Source organism: Xiphias gladius, chromosome 23 (genome assembly GCF_016859285.1).
Source record: "Xiphias gladius isolate SHS-SW01 ecotype Sanya breed wild chromosome 23, ASM1685928v1, whole genome shotgun sequence".
Lineage (NCBI taxonomy): Eukaryota > Metazoa > Chordata > Actinopteri > Istiophoriformes > Xiphiidae > Xiphias > Xiphias gladius.
This window is the reverse complement of record NC_053422.1, coordinates 54,393-72,125: the sequence shown is the minus strand read 5'-3', so window position 1 is coordinate 72,125 and position 17,733 is coordinate 54,393. Positions and strand designations below refer to the sequence as shown.

At 38.3% G+C, this 17,733-nt stretch overlaps 1 protein-coding gene across 1 annotated transcript; it reads right to left on the bottom strand.

Annotated features, from left to right (window-relative positions):
• Nucleotides 1–179: 179 nt before the first annotated feature.
• Nucleotides 180–5,574, bottom strand: rnf4 (ring finger protein 4). The gene is made up of 8 exons (XM_040119149.1): nucleotides 5,364–5,574; nucleotides 4,843–4,903; nucleotides 1,792–1,999; nucleotides 1,407–1,486; nucleotides 1,201–1,213; nucleotides 1,004–1,118; nucleotides 757–808; nucleotides 180–639 (listed from the first exon to the last, which is right to left on the bottom strand). The coding sequence occupies exons 2-8, from the start codon at nucleotides 4,852–4,854 to the stop codon at nucleotides 490–492; spliced, it is 630 nt and encodes a 209-aa protein (XP_039975083.1). The 5' UTR covers nucleotides 4,855–4,903; nucleotides 5,364–5,574; the 3' UTR covers nucleotides 180–489.
• Between the last annotated feature and the right edge of the window lie 12,159 nt (nucleotides 5,575–17,733).

Here is a 17,733-nt window from a genome sequence, read left to right as displayed (position 1 = left end):
AAGATCTGAGCACTTCTTCCAGTACTGGTTTACCCGGTAATCTGCTGTGTAAACCAGAGCTCAGATGTATTGGACTGGCTGTGTGTTACAGCGTTATATAAATCAGACGTTACATGTGTGAACCATGATTGGTTCTTCTGATGACATTTCAACCGGAATCAAAACTATAAAACACAAACTGTTTTCACAGAAATCAATAGAATTTATTTCTACTTTTACACATGAAGGAATTGCATGAGAAAATTAACATTTAAAGAGACGATCAGAGACGTAAACACAAGTCTGAGTTGAAAACTGAAGAACGAAAACATATCAATTATCAAGCAATAATCAATCAACTCTGACTCAAGGTTTCATGTTTCTGATTTAAAAAAAAAAAAAAAAAACCTGAAATAATAAAAAAGTTTGAGCAGCGAAAAACATCTGATGATGTTACTGGAAATATGTCGTCCAACAGCAGTTAAGGTTTGTGGTAATGTCAAAGTGATGTCAGATGTAGAGGGGATGGTACTGGCGGTGGGTGAGTCTCTTCCTGCAGGTAGGACAGGTGTGTGATGATGTCAAAGCGTCTCTTAGACACTGACTGCAGAACACGTGACCACATTTAGTGGAAACAACCAATCGGCCGCTGTCGATGATCTGTGGAGGAAATAACAGCCAATCAGAGCACAGGATTCTACCTTATGTCCAAACCAGCCAAGTTGAGCGCAGGACTCTAACTGCTCTCCAGATGTGTATCAAGTGTGCTAGTCTCACCTCAGAATATGAGTCCAGACAGACGGGACAGCTGACCATCCCCGGAGTCGACCTGAAACACAGAGAGGGGGACTCTACTGAGTCTACTGTTAGTTTACACTCTACTCATTCTACCGTAACAACAGACTGATCCCAAAACTAGTGGAAGAATACTGGGCTCTAATACCTGGTTCTGATATAAAGATAATGTTATGATGGAACAGTAATACCTGGAAGTGTGTGCAGGGGAGTGGGATCAGTCTAATACCTGGAGGTGTGTACAGAGGACACCATGGCTGCCTTGAGGACAGGGGGTGTGTCCTCGTCTTCATCACTGCTGACGATGTAACTCTCACCTGTTGGGACTCGCCTGTTCTGAGGACCTGATGGAGGACACCCAGACAGATGTTGGACTGTCCCTTTAAATAAACTTTATAACAACATGTCGTCTGAAACAGGTTTTACCTTCGTCCACCAGCTGGATCACAGCAGCAGCAGAAACAGGAGAAGAAGAATCAGTTTTTACATCAACAACATAAACTGTTAAACTCTGAACACACAGATACTGATTGACTGACTAACTAACCAACATACATATACGTATACATATATACACACACATACATACACATATATACACACACATATATACACGTTATATATGATATTACCAGTACTGAGTCGTTGTTTGTGAGGTCAACCACAGCAGCTTCTGATCCTTCACAGGTCAGATCCACCACCTCCTCCACACCTGAACACATCAGTTATTTATTATCTGAACACATATACATCAGTTATTGATTATGTGAGCAAGTAAATAAAAGTTTATTTCTGTGAACATCACTTTAAGGCTGCTCCTGGGTCAGTTTATTTGGTGTTTCAAGGACAGACTTATTTCAAAATATTTTCTACTGTGTAATTGATTACTGATCACAGATCAGAACTGTGGCTCTGTATCAATGTATCTGAATCAGTTTTATCACGAGTATTATTATTGATTAATGGTTCATCCTGACAACACTAATCAATAAGAGAAGAATATTGATCTGTACTGACTGTCCTCAGTGTTGTCCATCACATCGATGGTCTCTGTGCGGGGGGCAGTGTCACCATCAGGCATCCTGCTTACACTAGCTGTCCTGCTAGCCGTCCTGTTAGCTGCTCTATTAGCGTTAGCCGTCCTCCTAGCGTTAGCCGATCTGCTGGTCTTGGTGCTGGGTCTGGAAACCAGAGGACTCCCCGTGGTCCTCCTCTTCCTCTGAGCCTGAACACACACAGAGATAACATCACAGCTGTGGGCAGGGCTTCGTCCACCTGATCAGGTAACCTGGAGTCATGTTCACCAAACTATTTAGGACTGGTCAGGTATCTGTCTAGAAGTCTGATCTTATTAAATCAAAAAGGCTCAGATCCGTTAAACAGTTACAGTGCATGTTAGTTCTGCACATTTTCAATCTGACTCTTAGTCTGGAGAAAGCTCTAGTCCTGTGGAAAACATCCTGTGTGGTTCCAGTGAAGACTGTGCACCCCAGGGAGCCCAACCACTTCAGACTGATGGCCTTAAGCTCTCACTTGATGAAGACCATGGAAAGGATCGTGCTCAACCGACTTCGACCCCAGGTGAGCTCAAAGCTGGACCCCCTGAAATTCGCCTATCAACTGGGCATTGAGGTGGATGAGACAGTCATCTACCTACTGCACAGATCCTTCTCACACCTTGAGAACCCTGGGAGCACTGCAAGAGTCATGGTTTTTGACTTTTCCAGGGTCTTCAGAACAATACAGCCATCACTGCTCAGGGGGAAGCTAGAGGGAGTGGGAGTAGACTGCCACCTGGCTGCGTGGACTGTGGATACGGTGATAGACTTCCGCAAGAAGATGCCCCAGACTACACCAGTGAAACTTCCAGGGAATCGATATCAAGATGGAGGGAATGTACAAGTACCGGGGTGTTCACCTAAACAATAAACTGGACTAGGAAGAAAACACAGATGCCCTGTACAAAAAGGAACAAAATCATCTCCATCTGCTGAGGAGACTAAGGTCCTTTGGAGGGTGCAGGATAAGAATATTTTATTACACTGTTGTGGCATCAGCAGTCTTCTACACAGTGGTCTGCTGGGGAGGTTGAAGCACGGAAACAGAAAAAAGACTCAATAAACTGGCTAAGAGGACTTGCTCTGCCCTGGACTGTCCTCTAGATTAGAGAGGAAGTGGATGAGAGGAGGATGTTAGCCAAGTTGTCATCCATCTTAGACAACATCTCTCATCCCCTGCATCAGACTGTGGGGCCTTAAACAGGTCCTTCAGCAATAGACTGCTACACCCACATTGTAAGGAGCGCTAGCGATGGCAGTCAGACTTTTTAACAGCAGCACACTGTGGCATTGTTGTTGTGTCTTTCACCATCACCCACTACTTATAAAACCACAGCTACTTAGGGTTAGGGTTAGGGTTAGGCTTACTTTATTTATCATTTTCTCATTTATTTATCATCATATTTATTTTATGTTTCACCCTTGTGCAATAACACTTTTTACCATTTTTTTTCCCTTTTTGTGCAATTACCTAATTTCCAGTGCAATATCCAAGCGTATTACCAGCAGATCATATCTGTTCATGTGGTAAGTGTATATAGTTTTTATTTATCACCCACTCAACTCTTTTTTCCTCTACCTTTGAGCTGCTGTAACAAGCAAATTTCCCCTGTTGGGAATCAATAAAGTTTAATCTTATCATCTCTCTTGAATAATCACCAGCTGCAATAATCAATTCAAAATCAATACATAACTGAAGGGGATTCCATGACAATCGATGGGCTACTTGGTAAACTGGTGATTTATGTATAATTAAGGGTTTGTGTGATAAAACGCACCAGCCTGATCAACACTTTACTTGTAACACTGTTTATAAATAGATAAAATATTTAAAATCAAATCTATAATCCATAATCCTCATTTATTTTAAATCTCTTGCACACTGGTGATTATTCTATTTCACCTTCACAGAGATGACACAGACCAGTCACCTGTCTACCATTAAATGCAGAGACAGTTAGTCATAATGATTAATGTGATGATGTCAGTCCCTCAGTGAAAAGCTTGAACTGTCAGAGAAATGTACAACTGATCTCAGGTCAGATCTGCAGGTATTTAACAGATTACTATTGTAATGTAATATAATAAATGTCACACAGGACTGAGATCAGCAGAGTGAAAAAATGACTTCAGCATTAGTTACTTTCGTACAGACGGCATCATCTCCATCCTTGTTCACCTTGGACACATTATATAATTGACTGAGAAAATGATAAGTAATGAAGAAGAGGGTTAGTTGCTTACTACCCTGGTTACTGTGCATCTTGTAAAACCTTGATCACAGCAACTCATGTGAAACAGCTGTTGAGAAGTTTCCTCCAGTTCAGAAAGAAACCACAGCTTATTAGACTCTCAGGTAATTGTAGACAAACACAGGTTAGTGTCACATGTTTCCAGGCAAATATTCTTCTGGTCATTTTGGGATTGTGTCTGTACATATTACTGGTGATGCTCTAGAAATAACATTTTGTTCTCGTTATTGATTAACCTGCAGATTGTCTTGATTAACTGATGATTTGTTTTGAAAGTTGTAAAAAATCTTAAGATGTCTTATTTTCAGTTTATCGTAAAACAAAAAAACATTTAGGAAGATGGAACCAAATCAGACAATTAATCAATTGCTAGAATAGTAGCTGATTAATTTGGGTCGATTGACTAATCAATTAATCAACTAATTGATTTAGCTCTATATAAAAATTATAAATACATTTTAATAAATCCTGTTTCTAGATTTTTTTTGAGTTTTCTTTGCACAGTAATAAAAAGAACTCATAAGATTATTGATGAAGCACTGGACTGATGGGAAGTATTGATAAGACCCATCATCTCTGATGTTTAAACTTTTAATGTTGGTTCACTGATCTGAGATCTTTACTGAAGGTTAGATAAAGATCACAGATTATTCAATTCAGATGAAGTAATGAAGTGATGAACAAATGAAGTGATGAAACATGTTCAGCTGATGCAGATCAAACTACAAACTGCAAGCGAGAAAAAGAATTCAACTTACAGAGCTGCTCATATCATCAGAGACACTGAGGACTCTGAAGACCCTGAGAACTCTGCAGACCCTGAGGACAGGAAACAGAGACAGACAGGGTTAATGAGAGACTAATCACACAGCATTAAATCACTGTAACCTCAGACCGACTCTTCAGATTATAAATTATTAAAGTGCAGTTCAGAGTTTATCAGACAGTTTGTTTCAGTTAGCATCAGATAGCTTCAGACTAACCATCCTAACACTTTACACTTAATCTGTTAAACTGTCAAAATAAAAACTGTTCGCATCTCTCTGGCGCCGTTAGCTAGCAGCAGCTGTAACAGGTGTTGTAATAAAATCCGTTCCCTTTCTTTTTAATGTTTCTTTGCGCCGTATAAAAGGTGTACTGTGCGTTAAGTGTAAGGTACATGTGGCAGGTGACAGGTGGGGATAACTCTGTGCTCAGGTGTTTAAAGTCTCAGAGTTCGGAAGGAAACAGATTTTGACAAAACACCGGTAACAGTTAGCAGTTAGCTTTTTAATATTACCGTCAGTGTGTTTCCTCTCCTATTAGCAACTGGCAGGTGTAGTTCCACAGCAGTTTTAAGGTGTGTAGTTCTAAACATCAGAATCTCAGAATAACAACACCTGACTGATTTTTTTCCTGCCGAACAGCTGATGCTAACGCTGGCTGCTACTATCGCCTGCTTCCGGGGCTTCTTCTTCTTCTTCTCTAACGGAAGTTAGTTAGAGACGTAGAGGCGCGTCGGCGCCCCCTTCAGTCCGTACAGTGAAGCACAGATTCAAACCACGTCTGGTCGCAGTCAGCAGCAGATCCTCAGTTCATTCAACTCTGAGTTTAATGTAGTGAAAGTATTTAACACAAAACAGTACTTAACTTCAGTTTTTCACCTGATGAATCAGTTTGATTCATGATCATCAGTTATAGATCAGTGATTGTCAGTTATTGATGTGTGGTGATCAGTTATTGATCAGCAATTATCAGTTATTGATGAGTGAAAATCGGTTAGTCATGTGTGATTATCAATTATTGATGTGTGATGATCAGTTATTGATCAGCAATTATCAGTTATTGATGTTTGATTTTCATTTATTGATCTGGGATCATCAGTAATTCATATGTGATTATCAGTTATTGATGAGGGCAGTAGTTCACATGTTTTCCCTGACAGGAACACTGTGTACCTGTACCTGTACCTGGATCAGGTGTCACATTAGAAGCACAAAGAGACATATGGTCAGAACTGTGTGAAGCCCCACCCACGTCCAGTCTACCTGTACAGGTAAAATCTCAGAGAGTCAGAGAGTAAAGACAGAAACGCAGAGATTATTTCAGCAGTTATGAATAAAATCAGGAGGTGGTTCAAAAAACCAAAGACGGAAAAAACTTTTGTAATGATGCTGATGATGATGATGATGATAATTATTACTGTGATTTTTATTGGAGTATATTTATATCATTATAACTGAGAATTAACAAAAATTGATGCTCAGTGTTTAAAGGGACAGTTCAGCTTATATCAGCTGATATTAATTTACTGACAGCAACAAATTGATGATGCAATCAACAGCACGGTCCACCTAGTGACTAAACATCTAGAGAAGCCCAGGACCTATGCTACACTTTTGTCTGTGGATTTCAGTTCAGCTTTTGATACTTTGCAACGTCATGTTCTCCTGAAGACACTGCAGCAGATGAATGTCAACTCATTCATTATCAAGCGGTACCATTCATTTCTGACCCAATAGAAATAATGGTTCTTACACCCAACAGGTCACGGTGAACAGGAACCTGTTTGATGCACTGCACCCCTCAGGGGTGCGTTAGCTCACCAGTCCTATTCACCCTGTGCACCACTTCGGGTAGATAATGTCTGCTGTAGGGTTCAAACGGGATTGGACTTTTTCTGCAGATTGAGGCCCCTTTGGTGTTAACCAGAAAGCGTTTCTTCTCTTCTACCATGCTGTAGTTGATAGCATAATTTTCAATGGCATAGTAGCCTGGTTTGCGAACCAGGCTGCAATGCCTGGGAACCTTGGTGTACAGCTGAAATCCTGAATTAATACATTTCCGACCACACCAATGTCGTCCACCCTGAGTACCAGCTTCTCCCCTCAGGCATTAACGCTTTAGAATCCTCAAGTGCAGGATGAAAGGTTTTAAGAACTCCTTTGTCCCCCTATCCATCAAAGCTTTAAACAAAAAGCTAGTCAAAGCCATGTAAGCTGTTTTTTTTTATTATTTATTTATCTTAACACTGTACCTATTTATTCTGGAAGAAGATACATTGTATGAAGGGAATGTACAATGGTTAGTAAGAGTGTGTAAGAGTGTGTGGATTTGCTGTGTGTTTGTGTGTTTGCGTGTGTATATGGATGACAAATGTGCATGTACTATGTATTATGTTATTTGTTTTTTCAACAGCAGATGCAGTATACGCCCAAGACAAATTTCCTTTGGGACAATTAAATTTAATCTTAATCTTAATTAGATCAGTATGATATGATATTAAATGTGGTTATTAAAGAACAATGACGAGACGTCTACAGCTGAAAAATAAACATATGAAACACACCAACAGTAAATAACTAAATAATAAATAAATAACATTAATCTTTCACAGAAAACTTCACTACGGCACCAACAACAGAAACATTAGACATTAGGACAGTCGCCTTTATGAAGAACAGGTGGATTAAACTGCAAAGGTGTAGTTCTGTTTACAGGATAAACTTGGAGTGAGAGACTGGTGTTAATGGTTTTATAGATAAAGGGACGATCCTTCCTCAGCTCCTGTATCTGTCTCAGCTTGTGTCCTCCGGCAGTTTAACAGAGTTTGAATAGAAGCGTTAGAAATCTTAAACCTGGGACTCAGAGACATTTCGTTCTCAGAGTCCACATACTGCAGAAACATGAGACACAACATCTGAAACACAAGTTTGTCTCCTCAAGTTTTTGTCAGATTTTCATCTCCTCAGAGTTTTAGTTTGATGATGTTCAGGTTTATAGAAGTTTATCAAAGATCTGATGTTTGTCAGCATCAGATGAATCAGACTGATGTTAAACCTGGTCATAATAAATTTTGGTATCATTTTCTAATAAGTCAATATTTATAACGAGTTTATCAGTTATGACTTTCTCAGTGGCTAATAAATCGTTGGTGCTGGTGCTTTATACATCAGGTATAAGACATTAATTAAACAACTTTCAGGTTGTTTATCCATCTGGACTCTGGTCTGAACTCTTTAGATTTTTTTTCCAGTTCATTTAACCTCTGATAATTTACACAGTTTATAAAATGTAGGCACTTACAGTATAAATGAATTGATGAGTTTCATCTTATTTGCTCTGACCAAACACCTACGATCCTTTAATTTCACAAAAGAAGACAAACACAAAAGACCTTAAAAATGAGCCTTACTCTGAAAAGCCCTTAATTAACAAATTAAGTGAAGGGGGTACATGACTTTCTCCTTTATTTACAAATTAATTGGAAGTACCTGTTTGACAACTTAATTAGGTAAGGGGTTGTTAGTGTATATCAGGGATTATTAAAACCACAAACTAAACTGCTTAAAAACATTTCCATTTTTAAAAAAAATCCATAATTATCAAATAAAATAGATTTTAAGGGGTTTAAGTGACTTTCCCATTAATTTACACATTAATTCATAATATTAATAATTAATAATTAATAATATTAATTCACCCACAGTTTATAGAGTTTATAAGTGTCAACTAATGACTGCATTAATGAATAATAAATCATTTAGATCTGTTATTATCATCTAATAAGAACAATACTTGAGTTGTTATTTCCTCATGTTGACCCTCTAATGTCAATTTGAACTCTGACCTGAAAAACAGACAACTGACTAACTCTAAACCTAACCAGTAAGAGAGAGACCTTGTGTTTCTCTCTCCCCATGAATGGCATTAAAGCAGTTCATTTATTTTAACACGGTCCAGGGCAAATAATAAGAGATGCTTTCATGTTAATTTATTACTTAATTATTTAAATCTTAACACATTACTGTCTTTTACCTTAATGTCTCCCCCTAACCTAGGTAGATAAATGAAGGTAAAACTTAGATAATTCAGGTTCAAAGATGTTAGAAAAACTTTATTATCTAAAGTATTACAGTAGGATGTAGTACTGAGATTTATCTATAAACCTACTAATAAATGGATAGATCGCTGTCTGTCTGTCTGTCTGTATTTTGATTTTCTTGACAACATCTCATCCGATCAACTTCAACCTTGGGGGGTATGATGCTGAGGACCCAAGGAAGTGCAGTGTTAACTGTGAAGTTTTTTGGGTGAGCGGTTCTCAAGAAAATTAAAAATACAGAAATAAAAAACAACAACAACAACCATCCAACTGACAAAGGGTTCTACGACATCACAATCGAGTCCTGGATTCTGGCGCACAATGTCACAGTTTATGAGACATCGTGTGGCGTCATGGAATGTTGCCCTACCAAAATGCACATTTTGAACGGGCACTGCAGTAGTGATTGTGAATAGAGGGAGACAGTATCATCTTAAAGGAATAAGTATGTTTAAAAATCCCTGGTTAGAACTAAGAAAACAAAAACTGACTCAAAACTAAAGGACGGTAAAGTCACAAACAAGTCTCCCTGGTGGACAGGTTAAATCATTAAATTCATAGATTTAAGTAGTAGTACTAACAGTAATAGTAGTACTAACGACCTTTGTTAAAACAAGTTAAGTCAAGTCCATTTTATTTACATAGTGCCAAATCATAACATAAGTTCTGAGGTCACTTTTCATATGGGGTCATTCCATGCCAACTCACCAACATTTCAGAACTTTTCCCAGTTCACGTCCTGGATTGTCTTAAAAAAATTCATGTAAAAACTTCTATTAAATTCACGGGACCCTGCAAAATCCTATAACTCTATTCCAAATACTTTTATAGTTATGAATCTATGAAGTTTAGCCCCTGGAGCTGAATTTAATAATTTCTGTGATTCTTTGTATTTGTATTCTCAGCCTCACAATTGCTTATTTTTCACTAAGTTGGATTGAAATTTGTATTGAACAACCAAGAAACCCTAAGGATAATTTACAATATGTATTCATGCAAAGAGTTGAAAGTTTTACAGTAACTGAATTAATTTTTTTACCCAAACAAAGACTCTTTCCTTTTTTAATATTATCTCCACTAGTTTTCACTTTCTTGGAACCAAAATTTGTTTCTATGTAGTATTAATATAGTTCTATCACATCTAGAAGTTATTTGGTCGACTAGTTTTCAGTGACAGTACTATTACATTCAGTGGTTTTATTTAATAGGTAAATATTTGTAGTAAATTGACCTCAGGGTCTTCTATCTCTTTGTGATGCCTTTTGAGCTTGTTTTTCTTTGGGTTCAGGACATTTGCAAGTTACTGCTTCTAATGGACTGGTTTGTTACAAACTAGATGAAACCACCACTCCAGATTGATTAAGGTCAGCCTGAAGCTGTTTAGATGTCTTGTGTGGACTTTTTTCCACAATCAGCATCAACCTTCACAGACTTCTCTCATTGAGTTTTCTTCTTAGCACCACATCCTGGAAGCGTCTTAACATTTTTATGACTGTGAAACTTCTTTAGAAACTGTTGAAACAGGGACTTGAAGATCTTTGGCGATTGCCTTGTAGCCTTTGGAATTGTTCGTTTTTTTTGATAACGTCATTTCTGATGCTCTCAAACAGCCCTCTTGTCTTTGCCATTGTGAAAAAGAAACTGGAAATAATCAGCCCCTTTTTTGGGGTAAAACCATTATTCATTGGTTAATTCAGTACATGTGAAAATAAAGCACTGGTGAGTCTTATTTATTTTTTAATTTGTTTGAGGAACTAATTTAAATTCATCAAAAGGGGACAATAATTGTGTGCAGCATACATTTTATGTTTGTATTTTTGTTTGATTTCACTATATGAAAGAGTTTTTTTTGATCAGTTACTTTGGAAATTTTATTAAAATATTTTGATTATACAAAATTGCATTTATTTCTGAACATATTCTAAATTCTTTACTTAAAATTCAGAGGTACCATTAATTTTAACCAGGACTGTATTAATCTTAGTTCCTTGGCTCAATACACGTATATTATTTTGCAGGAGGTAGAAAAATGTGCTGATTCGACCTTGGACCTCAGAGGCGTTTCATGATGTGACTGTCATCACAAAGATGCTGAGTTCTGCCCCACATCAGCAGGACGCTCTGCTAATGGACGTCAGGTGATGATGTAATTAAACTGTTAACGTTGTCAGAAAACTTTATTAAAGCTTTATTACTCACCGCATTAACAGACCTGTTAATCAATCTGAAAGGGGCACCAGTATTCAATCAGGTGGCTTTATTTTTGGTGGTGGGCAAAATTACTTAAAATGATTTTTCAAAATTAAAAATGACTAAAAACTGAACATTAAAATTTAAATAATTAAAAACACAAAAACCATGACGTTAAAATAAACAGGAAAAGTTTAATTTCTTGACTTTGTCAAAGCCTCCATATCGGACTTGCCCAAGTGACTGAGAAATATATAACTGAACATCTATGTGTTTTTTTAAGTGACCATTAAAGAGTCATGTGACTGTTTCAGGTTCTACTCTGCTTCTACTCGTCATTATGGTCATACTGGTGAGATTTCTTGTGTTTCTATTGCAGAGGTCTGGATGGAGGATTGATCGGTCAGACCAGGAAAGATGGATCTGATCCAGATCTGATTCTGACCACCAGACTGAGCACGCTCAGGTGAGACAGACAGATAAAGAGACAGAAAAGTAAACAAACAGGTAAACAAATAGATGGGTGAACAGACAGATAGGTAAACAGTCTCAGATCTGTGACAGGATCCACCCTAGTGGAATCCAAAACCCACTTAGAACCTGTTTGACTTCCTGCTGAGAACACATATTTGAACTCAGCTTTCAACGTAGTGAGTTCAAGAGTAAACAGCTGATCCAGTGATCCAGGACCAGGACAGAATGCACATTAGTCCTCGTGAATCTGAGATTCAACAATCAGCCAGAGTCTCCTTTCAGCAGCGTGACAGAAGTTTTCCCAGGGAGGTTGATCAGTGTGATACCCTCTTAGCTGGAGGTCCGGTCCCCTTCTTTAAAATGTGAACCACTACTCTGGTCTTCTATTCCAGAGTTACTGTCCCCAACTTCCATGAAACAGTAAGGAGTCAACCAAGACAGTTCAACAATGTCTGGATTCTTCAGTATCCCAGGGTGAATCTTTTCCACACCTGGTGCCACTGTAGACCTTTTGAAACAACCTCTGACCTCTGTCAATGGACAAGTCTTCCCCCAAGTCTTGAAGCCCTGTCTCCTGTATGGGGGACAAGTCAGTCAGCTTCAGGAGTTCCTCAAAGGGTTTCCTTCCACCATCCAACAGTATCCTCAGTCCAGGTCAGCAGTTCTCCTCCCTGCTTAAAACAGCCTGAACAAAGTCCTGTCTCGCCCTTTTGATGGTTTATCGGATCGTCTCTGAGACCAATTGAAAGTCCTTCTCCGTGGCCTTCTTAACGCTTCCAAAACCCGAGTTTTTGTTCCTCAGAAGCTGCAGTTGTTCAGACCTCCTGATACCTGTCTGCTACATAAGGATTCACCTGGACTAACCGTTTGGTGTGGTTTCCTTCTTCAGATTGATGGCCTCCTTCACTGCTGTTTTCCACCTGCAGGTTCTCTGTTTGACACCAAGTCAGGAACTGATAATCTTCTGGCCACAACTCTGAGCATTCTCCTCCACAATGGAGGATTTGAACATGGTTTACTCAGATTTCATGTCCCCAAAATTCACTGGGATGAAGCAGAAATGAAGGTGGGAGTTGAAGACCTCATTTGAAAGAGGCCTTGCCAGACTTTCCCAGTTCATCCACACTACTAATTTGGGTTTACCAGATCATCTGGGACTGCTTTCCCCAATACCTGTTTCACCAAGACGTGTTGATCAGCTGTCACCTCTGCTCCTCTCCAAGACGTGCAGCCGCAGATGTGATGACATTATTACAAAGTTGATAGTCGACCTTTGATCTCAGGTGTTCAGGTGGTCTTGTAACACATACACTTATGAACCACCTGAGGCTCAAACCCCCCCCCCCCCAGGGGAAGAGGAGAGGGAGGGGCAAATAGGTGAGGAGGAAGAAAACCAGGTGAACACTCATCACAGTGATAAGATTGATGGGATCAGAGTGTTGGATACCGTCATCTTCAGACCGACTGCCTCCCCCAGAGTCTATGGGAGGGAAAGAGAGGAGGAAGATTCAGACCTGTGGTGTTTGGACTCTGTGAACTCGAGGTACTGTCTGCTGATGCCCTGTGTTTGTTTCAGGTAGGAAAGTCATTCATCCAGGTGTTGAATATTTAAACTTGCATAATGTGAATGTGTTATTCTTGTCAGACTGAAAAAATAATCTGACAAATCAGTTTAAACTTCATGTTGCTCTGATGACACAGTATTAGCAGCAGCAATATTAATATTTCTAAATAGTTTCAGGTGAGCGAGAAGTCATCTTTAACATGTCTCCAGACAGCTGATATCTGACAGCAGGACTCTGCTCTGCAAAGTTTTTCTTTTTCCTGTTGGGGAACCTTTTCGAGAATGAAACTTTCTCACACACGACTTTATAAAGTTAACAAAATACCTTCGTACTGCCCTCAGATGTCCCAGTGCTCCTCCATACGAAGGTGAACTTTTCTCAGCTGGAGAGGTTCAGACAGTTTTAGCCAGCTCTGAAGATCAGAGTGACGGTTTGACTCGGCTGTCTCAGAGGACAGAAGTCCAGAGGACAAGGGGGGACAGTGAGCAGAGTTTACCCAGAGACAGAGCTCCACAGCTCGTCAGCATCTCCTGTCTTTACCCCAGTCTGAGTCTGAGGAAGCAAGTGACATTCAGGTGAGACAAGTCATCATCATCTGTTCACCTGAAAACTTTTCTGTCTTTGCGACACAACTAAGAGTCAAAGGCCGAAATCTAAAGTTTAGAGTTTTAGTTTTATATCTTTGTTATTACTCCGTCTCTAAGCACTCAAAACTTCAACTGTTCAACTTTCTAAAAAACGAGAACTTCATACGTGTCTCACACCCCAAACATAATATTTGATTCAACATATCGACAAACTCGTTGTCTCTCGCAGTATCACATTTTCAACATTATGTCAACAACTGCCAACCGGATTTTTATTCTCCAGATGACACTTCAAAACGTTCCAGGTCTCAGATCCTCACAATGAAACTTCTTCAGCTCTTCTAACTCCAACGCTTCCTCCATTCACACACATTTACACAGTTTACTCCACCTGCTTTCAGTGTTTACGCTTCAACAGTTTATACTGTACACTTGAACTGGCGCCTGTTCCGTTTATCAGCTACACTTGGAAACTCATTTCAGTCTTTTCATTTCAACCAACACCTCAGCTTCATTCACTTAAACTGAAATTTCTTTCAGTGGCTCTGTTTTAACTGCCACTCTAATTTCTTTCAGTGTTTGACTTATTGCTAATGTTTTAACCACAAAGTTTCAGCAGTGAGCACATAAAAATTCTACTTAAAAATAAAGTTTTGAGCTGTATATTAAGAATTAAATTCAATGTTCAGACTGAACAGAACAGGAAACAGGAAATAGACGCCAACAACTCCCAGGTAATCCACAACACCAACAAGTCCTGTTTTCATGGCAACAACACTTATTACCTGCAGCAGATAATCTCAGGTGAGTAACAGTGGAAACTTGATTTTAAATATTCACACACACCAGAATATCTTTGTCATCATCTGTCCTCACCTGTCCACCATGTCTCCACTTGTCCTTACCTGTCCAGACATACCAGGTAAACTGCAGATTCCCTGTTCCTCTGATCCTACTTATGTTATGTTATGACGATGTTTGACTTGACCACATGCAGTAATAATACAAGTGAGAGTCTCACACCTACCAAACACCACATTACTTCTATAAATTTGACTACACAGGAAGAGTAAAATCTTCAGGAATTCAAGTGTTCAGATGTTCGGGTGAGCTGCAGGCAATGTGAATCATGCAGCAAACTGTTGTGTTGTTTGTGTTTCTCAAGCTTGTCCTTTTGAATCCTGCAGCTTCTGTTCAGACAAAAGCAGCGTCAAACATCACCGCAGAAAATGTGACCAGGTAAACACTGACCTGTGACTGGGGCCTTTACTATGAAGCAGGATCCGTGGCTACTAAGGTAACTTCGGGTTTAACCCTGGGTTTTCAGGGTAAACATGGGGGTTCACTTCTTACTTGGGTATATCGCCATGGTAACTTATGCTGCACACCTAACCTGCTCTGGAGCATGTAATGTTCTAGATAACAGATCAATGCGTATAAAAGCTCTGCCTAACTTACTTCACTGTACAGGCCCCAGGTTAAAACTAACCTACGACCAGGTAAACACTCATCTGTGACCGGGGGCCGTACTATGAAGGAAGTTAAACATATCCAGGATATCTTTTCATTATCTGGCTTCACTGAACCTAACACTGGCCGTCCCGGATAACTTGTATCAGGAAGCTGGTTATCAACTGGCTCCGTTAACTCTGTGTTTTCCTGTCTGGCTATGAGCACGTTCATGTGAAAGAGACAGAGGTGTAAATTACAAGCAACATTGTCAGAACCATGAATAAAGTACAATTATTAAATTATGAATTATTATAGAAATTATTAAAGTCAGGCTAAGGATATAGAGTATATAAGTACAGAAATTATTACAAAGTTTCTTGCTGACTGAGTATTTCTGTCATTTTGTTTGATGATGAACAAACTATTACGAATATTTGATGCAGATTTAAAATTTGTTTTTTGTTTTTTTTAAGAAAAAAAAGTTAATGACAGACGGTTTCTAGTAGTTCATATCTGAGGTCCATCTGACTGGCATGTTCATCAATCATGGGAAATATTTAACAGTGTGTGGATAATGTTTCTAATAAAAGACATCAGATGGTTTAGTTTTCATTTCCATTACCATCAGACTCTCCTAATCGTATTGCTGCAGTGATAGAATCAGAGTAAAATCATCGACACTATCAGGGATCATGTCAGAAATCAAGTAATCTTTGTTCAATAAAGTGAAGCTATTATAGTTATGTAGTTATTCGATGTGATAAACTCTCCCTCTGTTTGTTAGAAGCTGTGTTTCAAACCAGAGTGACACATGGAAAGCGTCAAACAGCAAAATGACTCCACTGATCTATAAAAATATCTGTTGCTCTTTATTAGTTGTCACTTAATTGTAAACTCTTTTGTCCCGTCAGGATCCTGTAGGAATGATGACTCTGGTTTTCCAGTGAACTGATTGTTCAGTATTGGGCTGTTAACTTGCTCCTTACCATGGTGATGTACCCTGGTAAGAAGAAAACCATAGTGGTAACCGTGAAAACCCAGAGATAAACCTGAAGTTACCTCAATAACCACAGATCCTGATTCATAGTAAAGACCTCCGGCCCCTGGAAAAAAACTAACCTGTCCTGAAATAATAATAATAATAAAAAAAAACAGAAATATAAAAAATATATGTACACACAAGTGTACATTATTTACCTGTCCTGTGTGTTTCAGGTGTTCTGCTCTTGATGTCTGTCTCATTTCATCTCTTTACTTCAGATTCATCAGTTGGGTCAAACTGCTGTAATTTGAGGATGACCATCAGGGTACCTGTCACATACAGGTGTTCACTTTTATCAGGTCACCTCTGCTTACATAACTATCGGGTTTTTTCTCGTACTAATAATAAAAAAACATAATGAATGTTAGTAATAAAATGTTTAGACGATTATTAATACATGTACCTGATAAATAAAAATCTGATTTTACTTTATCAGTAATAAAATCAAAATTGAAATGTTTAGCAATAATAAACATCTGATAAAGATAATACACATAACCATTATTACTTAGTTTGTGTATCAGCAGTTTTTATCTTAAGTATTTTATCAGTAGAAAATAGTTCTAATGTATTTTACCTTCAGTGTTTTATGTGGATCATCAGACCAATAGACTTCGAAAACATGATACTGTTGAATGTTTCAAATTTTTCATCACTGTGAGCAGAAAAAAACTAAACTCCACTCATCTCTAAATCTGAAAACATGAATCTAAACTTTCCATTTTCAGTCTGAGTTCAGTCAGCTTTTATTCCAAAAAATCCATCAGTGTCTCAGCACTGATATAAATAAGGTTTTCAAGTATCATCTGTTCTGAGTTCAGGTTACTGAAAAATATCAGCAACATGGATGAGCATCGTGGTTTTAAAGACCGTGAAAACATTTTTTCTCATCAGCTCCTCTCTTTAATTGATTATCTTTTATATGACAACATTTTATGCTAAACACTTTATTTTTTATTTTACAGATTTGTCTGTGGTTTCCTGCTTTGAAATGAGTAGCTCTATTGGGGAGTAAAAAAAACGTTTCTTTCCAGTTTTCTGTCTATAAAATCTGATCAAACTGTCCTGATGAAACTCATCAGTTTATCACTGTTTAATAAATAACTGCAGATGTTCTTCTCAAAACTTGATTATTTACTTATGGATATTTCGGGGAACTTAAGATGAAGAGAAAAATATTTGAGCTGCAGAAACAAGAGACAAGTAGAATTTAGTAGAAACAAACAGCAGAAAGAAATCGAAAGCTAAAAACACAAATATATGAAATTATTTTTATATAAAGATGTTATCTATAAATAACATGCAAGTCATGAATAACTGGACTGAAAAAATAACCCAGTGATCATTTGAATCTGTCTAATTTCAATTATTTTAATCAGTTTTAAAGTAAAAACACAATCATTTCCTAGTTTCACATTAAAAACCTAACATTGGTTTCATGTTGAATTCAAAGTTTTTTTTGCTGTAAGACAAAG

Coding starts and splice junctions, on each gene's coding strand:
- rnf4 (XM_040119149.1), bottom strand. Junction 1,487..1,791: donor GATGGACAACACTGAGGACA/GTCAGTACAGAT, acceptor TGATGTGTTCAG/GTGTGGAGGAGGTGGTGGAT. Junction 640..756: donor GTCTGGACTCATATTCTGAG/GTGAGACTAGCA, acceptor TTTCCTCCACAG/ATCATCGACAGCGGCCGATT.